Genomic DNA, 14,906 nt, shown 5'->3' with positions numbered 1-14,906 from the left:
TGTACTTTACATTGGCAGTGGAGGATCTTGTATCTGCTTTGGAGGACATCTCACCATCAACAGAGAATACTTCACCACTTGTGGGGGCTCAGTTCACTGGCAGTGAGAGACTCTTCACCGACAGCTGAGAACCTTGCACTGGAAGTCGGAGATCAGTCACCAGCAGTAGTAGGAGACCCTTTGCTGGCAGCTGGTGATCCAGCCTCACCAATAGCTGCTGTGGAGAGCACTACAACACAGCCAAAAGGAAGACCTGCAAGTTGCAGAAGACCCATGGTGCTCAAGGATTTTTGGTATGTTGCCCCTAAACAGCAGCAGATACTACATAACAAAGTGTGAGTACAACTGTCACCAGTCTCATTTCTAGTGACTTTCATATTTTAAGCTATAAGTACAAGATACCAGAGGTGCCACATCTCTAAATGTAGGTGCCCCCTCCCCTCATTGCAGTTGCCATCCATGTTATGAGGCTGGGAGGGGCCAACACAACTTTTAGCTGTTTCGTGACAACAGCCAGTTTCCCTTGCATTCTCATACAAGAAGAACAGTTTATGTCAATCTCCAACAATGTTGATTTTAAGCTTCCAGATGAGGTTTTCTGCATTCATTGTACATGTCTACTGAAATAAAAAGGAAAATGAAATATAAAGAAAATACAGTAATCACTTACACTGCACGAGGACCAAAAGTAATTGGTGCAGTACCAGTTGGTGCTCCAAGTGCTTTCTGCGACCCAGCAAAAGCAACATCAATGTCCCATTTGTCAACAAATATTGGAACTCCACCTAATCCTACTACTGCATCCACAATCAGAAGGCAGTTGTATCTGAAAATTAGATCAATGTGTAATGTGCATTGCTTCATAAACACAGTGAAAAATGGAATCTGAGAAAGTAGTTGACAAGTAATTATGTGGATAACAGATTGCAGAAACATATATATTAGTTGGACAAAGAAGTAGGAGACGAGGTACTGGCAGATGTAAAGCTGTGTGGACGTGGTGTGAGTCGTGCTTGGGTAGCTCAGTTGGTAGAGCACTTGCCCGCGAAAGGCAAAGGTCCCGAGTTCAAGTCTCAGTCCAGCACACAGTTTTAATCTGCCAGGAAGTTTCAAGTTCCATATACCTATAATTTATTGTTAATGGTCATATGAAATGCCAACTGAAAACCAAGAAATTACTGTGAAATCAACTGAAACATTGTAACCTAAAAAGTGAAGAAACTAAAAACTCAGACTGCCTTGAAAGAGTATATGACAAAAAAATATTGTTACTTAATATAGTCATTTCTATGGAAAAGCAATGTAATGACTTTAAAAGAGATGTAGTACAGGCAGCAGAAAAATAATAGGACTGAAAGTAGCAGAAAAGTGACAGGGATGGATAATAGATGATACACTGAAATCATAAAGCAACATCAAACACGTAAAACTGTTGAAAGTGAACAGCAGAAATAAGGCTCATCCATATAAAATTTAATTAGTCATTTTCAGCAGTCTCTGGCTGAAATAGAGACCTGGGTGAGAAATAATGGCCTGAAATTAAATCTAAGAAAGACAGAAATCATTCACTTACCATGATTGTCCTCACATGGTATTTCTAATATATCCTGTATAGCTTGTTTTGAGCTAGAGAAAACAAATTTACAGAGATTCTTTAGGCTACAGAAAAAAATCATTAGAGCCATGGCAGGTGCAGAAAAAAGACAATCGTGCAGACCTCTGTTCAATACCCTTGATCTTATGACTGTTCCTGGCCTCTATAGCTATGAGACAATTAAGTTTTCTAAACAAAGCACAACTTTTTGAGGATAACCTGTTTAAGCATGATTATGAAACAAGAAACAAATATCAGTATAAGTTACCAACTCGTAGGCTAAAATTGCTAAAACATACTATATGGGTATGAGGCTTGCAGTTGGTGGGGAGGCTTGCGTGCCTCAGCGACACAGATAGCCGTACCGTAGGTGCAACCACAACAGAGGGGTATCTGTTGAGAGACCAGACAAACGTATGGTTCCTGAAGAGGGGCAGCAGCCTTTTCAATAGTTGCAGGGGCAACAGTCTGGATGATTGACTGATCTGGCCGTGTAACATTAACCAAAACGCCCTTGCTGTGCTGGTACTGCGAACGGCTGAAAGCAAGGGGAAACTACGGCCGTAATTTTTCCCGAGGGCATGTAGCTTTACTGTATGGATAAATGATGATGGCGTCCTCTTGGGTAAAGTATTCCGGAGGTAAAATAGTCCCCCATTCGGATCACCGGGCGGGGACTACTCAGAAAGACGTTGTTATCAGGAGAAAGAAAACTGGTGTGCTATGGATCGGAGCGTGGAATATCAGATCCCTTAATCGGGCAGGTAGATAAGAAAATTTAAAAAGGGAAATGGATAGGCTAAAGTTAGATATAGTGGGAATTAGTGAAGTTCAGTGGCAGGAGGAACAAGACTTTTGGTCACGTGAATACAGGGTTATAAATACAAAATCAAATAGGAGTAATGCAGGAGTAGCCTTAATATTGAATAAAAAAATAGGAGTGCAGGTAAGTTACTACAAACAACATAGTGAATGCATTATTGTGGGCAAGATAGACACAAAGCCCACGCCTACAACAGGAGTACAAGTTTATATGCCAACTAGCTCTGCAGATTATGAAGAAATTGATGAAATGTATGATGAGGTAAAAGAAATTATTCAGGTAGTGAAGGGAGACGAAAATTTAATACTCATGGGTGATTGGAATTTGAGAGTAGGAAAAGGGAGAGAAGGAAACATAGTAGGTGAATATGGATTGGGGCTAAGAAATGAAAGAGGAAGCCGCCTGGTAGAATTTTGCGCGGAGCATAACTTAATCATAGCTAACATTTGGTTCAAGAATCATGAAAGAAGGTTGTATACATGGAAGAACCCTGGAGATGCTAGAAGATATCAGACAGATTATATAATGGTAAGACAGAGATTTAGGAACCAGGTTTTAAATTGTAAGACATTTCCAGGGGCAGATGTGGACTCTGACCACAATCTATTGGTTATGAACTGTAGATTAAAACTGAAGAAACTGCAAAAAGGTGGGAATTTGAGGAGATGGGACCTGGATAAACTGACTAAACCAGAGGTTGTAGAGAGTTTCAGGAAGAGCATAAAGGAACAATTGACAAGAATGCGGGAAAGAAATACAGTAGAAGAAGAATGGGTAGCTTTGAGGGATGAAGTGGTGAAGGCAGCAGAGGATAAAGTAGGTAAAAAGACAAGGGCTAGTAGAAATTCTTGGGTGACAGAAGAAATACTGAATTTAATTGATGAAAGGAGAAAATATAAAAATGCAGTAAATGAAGCAGGCAAAAAGGAATACAAACGTCTCAAAAATGAGATTGACAGGAAGTGCAAAATGGCTAAGCAGGCATGGCTAGAGGGCAAATGTATGGATGTAGAGGCTTACCTCACTAGGGGTAAGATAGATACTGCCTACAGGAAAATTAAAGAGACCTTTGGAGGAAAGAGAACCACTTGTATGAATATCAAGGGCACAGATGGAAACCCAGTTCTAAGCAAAGAAGCGAAAGCAGAATGGTGGAAGGAGTATATAGAGGGACTATACAAGGGCGATGTTCTTAAGGACAATATTATGGAAATGGAAGAGGATGTAGATGAAGTTGAAATGGGAGATATGATACTGTGTGAAGAATTTGATAGAGCACTGAAAGACCTAAGTCGAATCAGGGACCCGGGAGTAGACAACATTCCATTAGAACTACTGACAGCCTTGGGAGAGCCAGTCCTGACAAAACTCTACCATCTGGTGAGCAAAATGTATGAGACAGGCGAAATACCCTCAGATTTCAAGAAGAATATAATAATTCCAATCCCAAAGAAAGCAGGCGTTGACAGATGTGAAAATTACCGAACTGTCGGTTTAATAAGTCACGGCTGCAAAATACACTCCTGGAAATGGAAAAAAGAACACATTGACACCGGTGTGTCAGACCCACCATACTTGCTCCGGACATTGCGAGAGGGCTGTACAAGCAATGATCACACGCACGGCACAGCGGACACACCAGGAACCGCGGTGTTGGCCGTCGAATGGCACTAGCTGCGCAGCATTTGTGCACCGCCACCGTCAGTGTCAGCCAGTTTGCAGCGGCATACGGAGCTCCATCGCAGTCTTTAACACTGGTAGCATGCCGCGACAGCGTGGACGTGAACCGTATGTGCAGTTGACGGACTTTGAGCGAGGGCGTATAGTGGGCATGCGGGAGGCCGGGTGGACGTACCGTGGGGCGTGAGGTCTCCACAGTACATCGATGTTGTCGCCAGTGGTCGGCGGAAAGTGCACGTGCCCGTCGACCTGGGACCGGACCGCAGCGACGCACAGATGCACGCCAAAACCGTAGGATCCTACGCAGTGCTGTAGGGGAGCGCACTGCCACTTCCCAGCAAATTAGGGACACTGTTGCTCCTGGGGTATCGGCGAGGACCATTCGCAACCGTCTCCATGAAGCTGGGCTACGGTCCCGCACACCGTTAGGCCGTCTTCCGCTCACGCCCCAACATCGTGCAGCCCGCCTCCAGTGGTGTCGCGACAGGCGTGAATGGAGGGACGAATGGAGACGTGTCGTCTTCAGCGATGAGAGTCGCTTCTGCCTTGGTGCCAATGATGGTCGTATGCGTGTTTGGCGCCGTGCAGGTGAGCGCCACAATCAGGACTGCATACGACCGAGGCACACAGGGCCAACACCCGGCATCATGGTGTGGGGAGCGATCTCCTATACTGGCCGTACACCACTGGTGATCGTCAAGGGGACACTGAATAGTGCACGGTACATCCAAACCGTCATCGAACCCATCGTTCTACCATTCCTAGACTGGCAAGGGAACTTGCTGTTCCAACAGGACAATGCACGTCCGCATGTATCCCGTGCCACCCAACGTGCTCTAGAAGGTGTAAGTCAACTACCCTGGCCAGCAAGATCTCCGGATCTGTCCCCCATTGAGCATGTTTGGGACTGGATGAAGCGTCGTCTCACGCGATCTGCACGTCCAGCACGAACGCTGGTCCAACTGAGGCGCCAGGTGGAAATGGCATGGCAAGCCGTTCCACAGGACTACATCCAGCATCTCTACGATCGTCTCCATGGGAGAATAGCCCCCTGCATTGCTGCGAAAGGTGGATATACACTGTACTAGTGCCGACATTGTGCATGCTCTGTTGCCTGTGTCTATGTGCCTGTGGTTCTGTCAGTGTGATCATGTGATGTATCTGACCCCAGGAATGTGTCAATAAAGTTTTCCCTTCCTGGGACAATGAATTCACGGTGTTCTTATTTCAATTTCCAGGAGTGTATTAACGCGAATTCTGTACAGACGAATGGAAAAACTGGTAGAAGCCGACCTCGCGGAAGATCAGTTTGGATTCCGTAGAAATATGGGAACACTTGAGGCAATACTGACCCTATGACTTATCTTAGAAGCTAGATTAAGAAAAGGCAAACCTACATTTCTAGTATTTGTAGACTTGGAGAAAGCTTTTGACAATGTTGACTGGAATAATCTCTTTCAAATTCTGAAGGTGGCAGAGGTAAAATACAGGGAGCGAAAGGCTATTTAGAATTTGTACAGAAACCAGATGGCAGTTATAAGAGTCGAGGGACATGAAAGGGAAGCAGTGGTTGGGAAGGGAGTGAGACAGGGCTGTAGCCTCTCCCTGATTTTATTCAATCTGTATATTGAGCAAACAGTAAAGGAAACAAAAGAAAAATTTGGAGTAGGTATTAAAATCCATGGAGAAGAAATAAAAACTTTAAGGTTCGCCGATGACATTGTAATTCTGTCAGAGACAGCAAAGGACTTGGAAGAGCAGTTGAACAGAATGTACAGTGTCTTGAAGGGAGGATATAAGATGAACATCAACAAAAGCAAAACGAGGATAATGGAATGTAGTGAAATTAAGTCGGGCGATGCTGAGAGAATTAGATTAGGAAATGAGACACTTAAAGTAGTAAATGAGTTTTGCTATTTGGGGAGCAAAGTAACTGATGGTGGTCGAAGTAGAGAGGATATAAAATGTAGACTGGCAATGGCAAGGAAAGCATTTCTGAAGAAGAGAAATTTGTTAACATCGAGTATAGATTTAAGTGTCAGGAAGTCGTTTCTGAAAGTATTTGTATGGAGTGTAGCCATGTATGGAAGTGAAACATGGACAATAAATAGTTTGGACAAGAAGAGAATATAAGCCTTTGAAATGTGGTGCTACAGAAGAATGCTGAAGATTAGATGGGTAGATCACGTAACTAATGAGGAAGTATTGAATAGAATTGGAGAGAAGAGGAGTTTGTGGCACAACTTGACAAGAAGAGGGGATCGGTTGGTAGGACACGTTCTGAGCCATCAAGGGATCACCAACTTAGTATTGGAGGGCAGTGTGGAGGGTAAAAATCGTAGAGGGAGGCCAAGAGATGAATACACTAAACAGATTCAGAAGGATGTAGGCTGCAGTACGTATTGGGAGATGAAGAAGCTTGCACAGGATAGAGTAGCATGGAGAGCTGCATCAAACCAGTCTCAGGACTGAAGACCACAACAACAACAACATGAGGCTGGGAATTAAAGTCTGTGAAAAATTTAAAAATTATGAACCAGAAGAATTTGGACATCATTTAAAAAATACCTAGCAAGTAAATATTATCATAGTGTAGAAGAAGTTATGACTGACTGTCACAAGTAACTGTGCCTGATGTTACATTTTATTCTGCCATGCTAAAAAAGTACTTTAAGTACATACTCATTCTTAATTTTACTTTATTTTCAACATGATTATTTCAAATCATTTGGTGGTACTTAAAATTACAAAATACCTGTAATTATTCTGTATACTTACAATAAGAAATAGCTTTAAACTGACAAGTCATCTATGTCCCAATCATCTGTTTGTATATGACATGTTATGTGACAATAAAGTTTCTATTCAATTCTATTCTATGTAAAAGTAACCAAGAATGTAGGACATTTAGAGAAGAAGGGACACAAAACTGTACACAGTAATTTAAATCCTGCACACAGGCTAACAAAAAATAACTTTGGAAGTACTGCACGATGGGCTCAGTGATAAGAGATGAAGGTGACTGGGCAGCATAAATAAGAAGCAGATGGGAACAATACTTGGAGAACCTCTATAGAAATGAGGTAGCTGAAAATAAGGCACAAAACTTTAATGCCATCAGATCAAAGGGTGAAATAAAAGAAACTAGGAAAGTTTCATGAAATTTTGAAAAAGAATGTAGCTTTTATACTTTCAAGGCAAGCAAGGATTAATGCATGAGAAAATTAATGCACAATCAGTCTACTATTATGTGTCTTCAAAAATAATCATACAACTAATTTATTGAAGAACAATAGGGAGAATTGTAAATACAATAGGAGAGGAACATTTTTGTTTCAGCAACGATGGGAGACCGATGGGAGACATTTACCTTTGTGGCTGAAAACAGAAGGAAAAATGTATATTAAAAAAAAGGAAGGATGGCACGTACAATGCATTCATTGATTTTGAGAAGGTTTTTGTTAATGTGAATGGAATCTGTTTCATCCACATTAACAAATGCCTTCTCAAAATGTTTTTCATTGTTTGTAAACGAGGAATCAACTACGAGGATAGAATAGTAACATATTTTCTTTAAGCATAGGAAACTGGAGTAGTCAGCACCGACAGAATGACAAATGATGTCAAAACCAGGAAAGTTGTGGGATATGTTTTCCCAGTGTCACCATTAGTATTTGATTGGCATTTGAAGAGCCTGTGAGGGATGTAAAGGATTATCTCATAGCAGGAGCTGTTTGTCACAGACAGGAAATCAGCATGATATGGTCTGCTGATAACACAGTAGCAGTTGCTAATGGACAGGAACTGAGTGAATTATTTTATTAAATGAAATATGTGCTACCTTATGGGTGTAATATGTGTATAAATTTCAAAAAAATTAAGGTAACAGAGTGTGCTGCAGATGGCTGTGGTGGATGGCCAAATATTGAACTTAGGCTAGAGGCTGTAAAAGAGGAGTTTGAATAGTGCTGTCTTGGAAATTGAATAGATAAAGAAATAAGATCAAAGAAAATTGTAGCAGCACAGAGGCATAAGAATAAAGGCATTCTGTAAAATGAAACATAATCCAAGACATCAGGAAAAGATCAATGAAAAGCTGTTTTTGCAGCATGATTGTGTGTGCATAAAGTGGACAGAAATGACACAATTAGTACCTTCAAAATGTTGTTTTACCAGAGACCCTTGATGGTCAGGTGGGTTGAGTGTGTAAGAAATGAATACGTTCTGCAACAGGTCAACAAAAAACAGTGCCTAATAAAGAACATTATGTATCAAAGAGAAAGAAGGATAGGACATATATAATATCACAAGTGCTTGCTGAAAACTGTAGCCTTAGTTAAAGGGATGATGGAAGAAAAGAGCAGACATTAGAGATCAGAAATGGAGCAAGTGTGAGTCATGTCTGAGGTTTGCATACATTTGAAATCAAGGAGCCACTTTTATGCCAGTGCTATACTGGCCTCCTTCTTAACCACTACAATTCCACAAGTGTGATGAGGCTGAGAATGGTGGCACTGTTGTTACCTCGTCCTTGTCAACCCATTCCATCTTACTGAGGAGCGCAGGATTGTTAGTAAAGTCATGACTTAGTACAGAACTGAGGACACAATCTTGCTGATGCAACGTAGCTCTGAGAGGGTGTAAATGAGTGACTCCCAAAATCAGATGTCCTCTAATGAAGCTTTTTTTTTATGACTTGTGCAGGATGCAAGATGAGAATTAAGTGATGCAGTGTATAAACTCAAAATGTATGCAATGTCAGAAAAAACATTGAAATTGTAGTCTACACCTCAGAAGACCAGAAAACATACAATGTTTGCCAAATTCAAACAAAATGGTTGTATCCTTGTTTTTCCATATGTGTTCCACCAAATGAAAACAGGGCACAGAGAAATGTCACTGTTATGTCCCTATGATGAAACACATTATTTGTGGCATCTTGAAGTTATAGGATAATATCAAGTTGTGTACCTTATCATACATTTCTGTAACTTTTTCAAAGACTGCTGTAAATTTATTTTAATTATCAACTACCATTTAGAGAATACACTCCATCCTTCTGTCCGGTTTTCCTGTACTGTTACCACAGACCAAGTAATGTGTCAAAGTGTGTATGTCAACATGATTGTTACACATTCTCTGTGTTGTGGATTGGCAGGAGAGCCAACCCACTAATGTCAGAGGAAGCCGAAAGGCACTCGTTTAAGCTCACGCAGGCTGGTGTGAGGTCTGGAACAGGACAAGGAAATTAGAACTTAGAAAAATGGACGCAGATGGTGGAATACTTAACTTTAATCCATAATGTTGAACGCAGCTCTTGTCTGTACATTATTTACAATATCAATAGTAACTGAACATGGTGCCTTGCTAGGTTGTAGCAAATGACGTAGCTGAAGGCTGTGCTAACTATCGTCTCGGCAAATGAGAGCGTATTTTGTCAGTGAACCATTGCTAGCAAAGTCTGTTGTACAACTGGGGCAAGTGCTAGGAAGTCTCTCTAGACCTGCCGGGTGGCGGCGCTTGGTCTGCAATCACTGATAGTGGCAACACGCGGGTCCGACGTATACTAACGGACTGCAGCCGATTTAAAGGCTACCACCTAGCAAGTATGGTGTCTGGCGGTGACACCACACTCTGAATAGTAATTGCATATTAAAATAAATTAACAGCAGTCTTCAAAACATATATGCCACAGTTAGCAATGGAAATGATACAACTGCAGTGGAACAGGAGTAATAAATATTTATTGTAGTATTCACCATTACTCTTGTTTTTAGCTTCTTGTGTATTTCATTTAACTGAAAGAAATGGATGTATCAAGCACATACTTATGACACAGTGGTCCAATATGCTGCACATCCTGTAGAACTCCAATTGAGCTCTCTGCCTGTACTATGAAAAATATCTGTGGTTTATACTTTTGTAATGCTTCCTCAATCTCATTCAAAGTGAATGTCTTCCCATGAGTTGTTTCTATTATATGTACAGTTGCCCCTGCAAAATATAGCCAGTAACAATTCTTTTTAAAATGGAAAAACTTAAAATAATTATAATAATTTTACAGTTAAAATTATATTTAAAAACACTGAAAATTCTAAATGAATTTGAAACTTTAAGTCTATGAACTATGTTGAATCAGAAATGAGTAACCTTGCTGAAACTACAGTCATGTTCACTCATTCATAAATGATGAATCACAACTGTGACCAACAGAAACATTTTACAGGAAACCAAGAACATTTTTAAGATACTGAATACAAATTAAAACTTGCCAGGCAATGTAAAGTGGGTCAACAGAGTAATAATACAGCCACTATGTGCTAGCATTCATTAATTAATTCATTTTAATAATTTACACATTGTGTTCTGTAAATCTCACCATAAAGAAGAGCCTTAAAGGATGAGGAATGAATCAAGCTCCTGGCATGCACCTACTTCTCCTTTAAGAGAAAGGTATATAAACAACATGGACACCCACACGCTACCCTCGTATGCTAGCCTTTTTATGGGCCAGTAGAAAAACCTTCCTAATCTCTCAAAATCTCAAATCTTTGTCTGTTTCAGGTTCAATGATGGTATCTTCACAATGCAGACCCAAGGCCCAGATGCCCTATCCTCATTCTGCCACAACCTCGTCTTCTTCTCCTCCACCTTCTTTGCCTGGCCCTCCTCAACCAAATGTGCCATCTTCTTGAATTTTGATGTACACCTCTTTAACCACTAACCACCAACAGTACCTGCATTTCAAAAGCTGTCATTCCTTCCACACCAAAAAAGTAGCTCCCATACAGCCTGGCCACCCATGATCAGTTTATCTGCCGTGACAAGAACTTCATGGCCCAGAATGCTGAAGGTCTCGCAAAGGCCTTCATAGACAAACCTAGGTCACAAACAGATTTTCTGTGCCATATCCTCACAAACTTAATCCTCCCACTACCTACAAGAATCAGTTACAAAGGTGTGCTGCCTTATCATCCGATGTCACACTGGACTGGAAAAGTGAACCATACCCTTCACCAGGGCTTTGATTATCTATTATCATGCTCAGAAATGAGGGACACCCTACCTAAAATCCTTCCCACCCAATCTAAAGTAGTATTCTATTGTCCGCCCGCTGTAAATCTTGGTCCAGTCCCATGCCATTCCATCTCCCAATCCCTTGTCACAGGGATCATATCCCTGTGGAAGACCTACATGGAAGACCTGCCCAGTTCATCCACCCAGTACTTCCTTGTCCTTTCCTGTCACAGATTTATCCTACACCATCAGAAGCAAGGCCACCTGTGAAAACAGTCGTGTCATAAACCAACTCTGCTGCAATCACTGCTCAGCTTTTTATGTCAGTATGACAAATAATCAGCTTTCTAGCAGAATGAATGACCACCACCAAACAGTGGCCAATAACAGAGTTGACCAACCCATGGCACAACATCCTCAATTTCAATGGTTGCTTCACAACCCAGGCCATCTGTATTCTTCCCTCCAAGGAACTTTTCTGACTAAACAAACAGGGGTTATCCTTGCAATACATCCTTGACTCCTGTAACCATTCTGGCTTCAGTCTCCATTAACTCATTCACCCTACATTCTCCACACAACAGGTTCTCCTTCCTCTGCCCTGCCACTTCCTCTCAGTCCACATCTCCATCTCACTTTCATAGTGTACCACACCCCACTGGCTGTGGGACCCATGCATCACATGCCAGCCTGTGCACCTACCATCCCCCTGTCCTTCATTCCTACTCAGCAAACCTGCTCCCTCCTCTGAGCTGATAGCTACACACTCCCAACCCCTTTTCCTGCCTTCTGCCTCTCTCTTCCTCTGCCCAACATACCCCACACATCTGCCAAAATGTAGTTCCAGCATGGTGTATCGAGAATATGACAACGTAGGGCACAGGTGTGTGTGTGTGTGTGTGTGTGTGTGTGTGTGTGTTTACTTTTGCTACTTGGTGAGTCTTCTCCTTTACTCTTCTTAAAGTATCCACATTGTACATCAGCACATGGAAGCAGCCAGAGGAAATTACTTCTTTAAGGCATACTAACAAAGGGTTATGATTAGTGCTAATCAAGTTGATAATTATAGGGATTACTTGTAGACTGATTTGTATACGTGCAAAAGAAGAAAATCACATATTTTCAAGTAAGCTGCTGCTTCTCCTGTTACAACATGCTGCTGCTGTTTTTATTAAGCATTTTTGTAAATTAACTTATTTCAGAAACCATTAGCATTTGTCTACATCCAGGAAAAGTTAAACACCAGTTTAATGAACATTAGTATTAAGCACAATTCACAACTCTGTGTCCCAAAATTGCAATAAATTATAGATCAAGTACAGCGGTTCAGGTACACAATATTATTGCTTTCACATGTAGCTCTTTTTGATGGGCTGGAATAGGATGAGCTGGTGGATGCATAGGACAGGTACTGCATCTGAGCTTCCACGGGTGTATGGTACACATGGTTGGGGATTGAGAGAATGGGGGAGTTGGGTGTACAGACGGACATGGGAATTTTGTACATTGGGTCAGCAGCGACATGCCACTTTGTGAGAGGAAGGATTGCACATAAGATACTCATTTCCAAATCTGATGTAACTTTTGAACAACCTTTTCTGTGGGCATGATCACCAACAAATTGTCTGCCTAGTGAATGGCCAATGTCAGAGTGTTGTTATAAGCAGATTTGTCCACCCATTAGTGGAACACAATACTGAGCAAAACATGCTCAACTTCAGGGCTGCTTCACAACCTATGCCATCTGGATCCTCCCCCTTCCACAGTGATAGTGTTTGAATTAAACAGGCAAAAATTGTCATTGCAACATACCTCTCCCTCCTGAAAGCCTCTCAACCTCAGTCTCCACTGTCCCACACCCACCTCCACTTCTGTACTGGTGCCACCACTTCACTCATTCTACTCTTATACTCTGTTCTCCAAAATCATCCTCCTACTCTGTTCTATTGCCCCCACCCTGCTCAATCCCTCTAGTGTGTGCCACGTGCCACATGCAACATCCCTTGCCACTGTCAGAGTGACCTCATCGGTGCAACATTTCTATCTCATTCACTTGGTGCCTCTCCTTCCCAGGCAGCAGCCACCTTTTGTAAAGGTACTGCCCTAATGGCTATTTCCCAGAGCAGTGACTTTCCTATTTCAAAAGTTGTGTTATCATTTTAATACTTGTATTTTGTATGCAATAAGCTAATAAATATGTTTGTTCAAATGATTCAATATCCTACAGAAAATATCTGCAATTATTACATTAAGTAAATTGTTTGCAATGAGATCTTGTGAACAGAGTTGTGAGGGAGTTGGATGAAGAGGTCTTCTGACTGGTATGATTTTTCAACCACATCATCTCAGCGTAGCACTTGCAACCTACTTCCTCAGTTATTTGCTGGATGTAACCCAGTCTCTATCTTCCTCTACAGGTTTTACTCTCTACAGCTCCCTCTAGTACCATGGAAGTTATTCCCTGATGTCTTAAAAGATGTCATATCATTCTGTCCCTTCTTCTTGTCAGCATTTCCCACATATTCCTTTCCTCTCTGATTCTGCACAGAACCTCCTCATTCCTTGCCTTATCAGTCCACCTAATTTTCAACATTCACATGTAGCACCACATCTCAAATGCTTCAATTCTCTTCTGTCCCGGTTTTCCTACAGTCTGTGTTTCACTATCATATAATACTGTGCAACAAATGCACATTTTCAGAAATTTCTTCCTCAAATTAATGCCTATGTTTGATACTAACAAATTTATCTCAGCCAGCAACGCCCTTTCTGCCAGTGCTAGTCTGATTTTCATGTCTCTCTTGCTCCATCTGTCATTGGTTATTTTGCTGAATAGGCTGTAGAATTCCTAACTTCATCTACTTTGTGACTATCAATCCTGATGTTAAGTTTCTTGCTTTTCTCATTTCTGTTACTTCTCATTACTTTCATCTTTCTTCAATTTACTCCCAATCCATATTGTGTGCTCATTAGATTCTTCATTCCATTCAGCAGGTCATGTAATTCTTCTTCCCTTTCACTCAGGTTAACAATGTCATCAGCGAATCATATCATTGATATCATTTCGCCTCAAATTTTAATTCCAATCCTGAACCTTCATTTATTTCCCTCATTGCTTCTTCAGTATATAGATTGGAGGATAGGGGCTAAAGACTACATCCCTGTTTTACACACATTTTAATCTGAGCACTTCATTCTGGGTCTTCTACTCTTATTATTCCTCTTGGCTCTTGTACATGTGTATATCAGCCATCTCTCCCTATAGCTTAACCCTATTTTCTTCAGAATTTCGAACATCATGCATCATTTGACATTGTCAAATGTTTTTCCAGGTCAGCAAAACCTAAGAACAATCTTGATTTTTCTTTAGTCTTGCTTCCACTATCAACCACAATGTCAGAATTGTCTCTCTGGCCCCTTCACCTTTGCTAAAGCCAAATTGATTGTCATCTAACACATCAATCAATGAGGGTTACTTAATGGGACACATACACATGGGACTGTGTACAGTGTAATGATTCAAACAGTTTTCTTTGTAATGTTCAATGACATGGAGCTTGTGATCATCACATATATTTACTTCTGGGCACTGGTGGTGTAAAAGAATATATGCTGCAAGAAGAGAAGGTTCATGTGCTAATTTTTCTAAAGCAATCAGGTAGGCACGGTGTACTGCCTTGGAAACACAGTGACCATAATGTAATTTTTTATTATATATTAAAAAAACATAAATATGCAGCATGTAGCCATAACTACAAATTAATTTGTTGTTTGAATGCAATATGACTCATT

The 14,906-nt window shown here is 41.1% G+C and overlaps 1 protein-coding gene across 1 annotated transcript in view; it reads right to left on the bottom strand.

The window, feature by feature from the left end:
- Positions 1-14,906, bottom strand: part of LOC124606765 (alanine--glyoxylate aminotransferase-like) — a 102,613-nt gene that overhangs the window by 47,240 nt on the left and 40,467 nt on the right. Inside the window, exons 3-4 of the mRNA XM_047138820.1 lie at positions 9,926-10,091; positions 671-826 (exon numbers count right to left, since the gene is read on the bottom strand). Of these exons, the coding sequence (XP_046994776.1) occupies positions 671-826; positions 9,926-10,091 (322 nt within the window). The remainder of the gene's footprint in view (positions 1-670; positions 827-9,925; positions 10,092-14,906) is intronic.

This window comes from Schistocerca americana, chromosome 3, assembly GCF_021461395.2.
Source record: "Schistocerca americana isolate TAMUIC-IGC-003095 chromosome 3, iqSchAmer2.1, whole genome shotgun sequence".
In the NCBI taxonomy this organism is placed as follows: Eukaryota; Metazoa; Arthropoda; class Insecta; order Orthoptera; family Acrididae; genus Schistocerca; species Schistocerca americana.
Note: the sequence above shows the minus strand (reverse complement) of the source record. Positions and strands in the feature narration are given on the sequence as shown.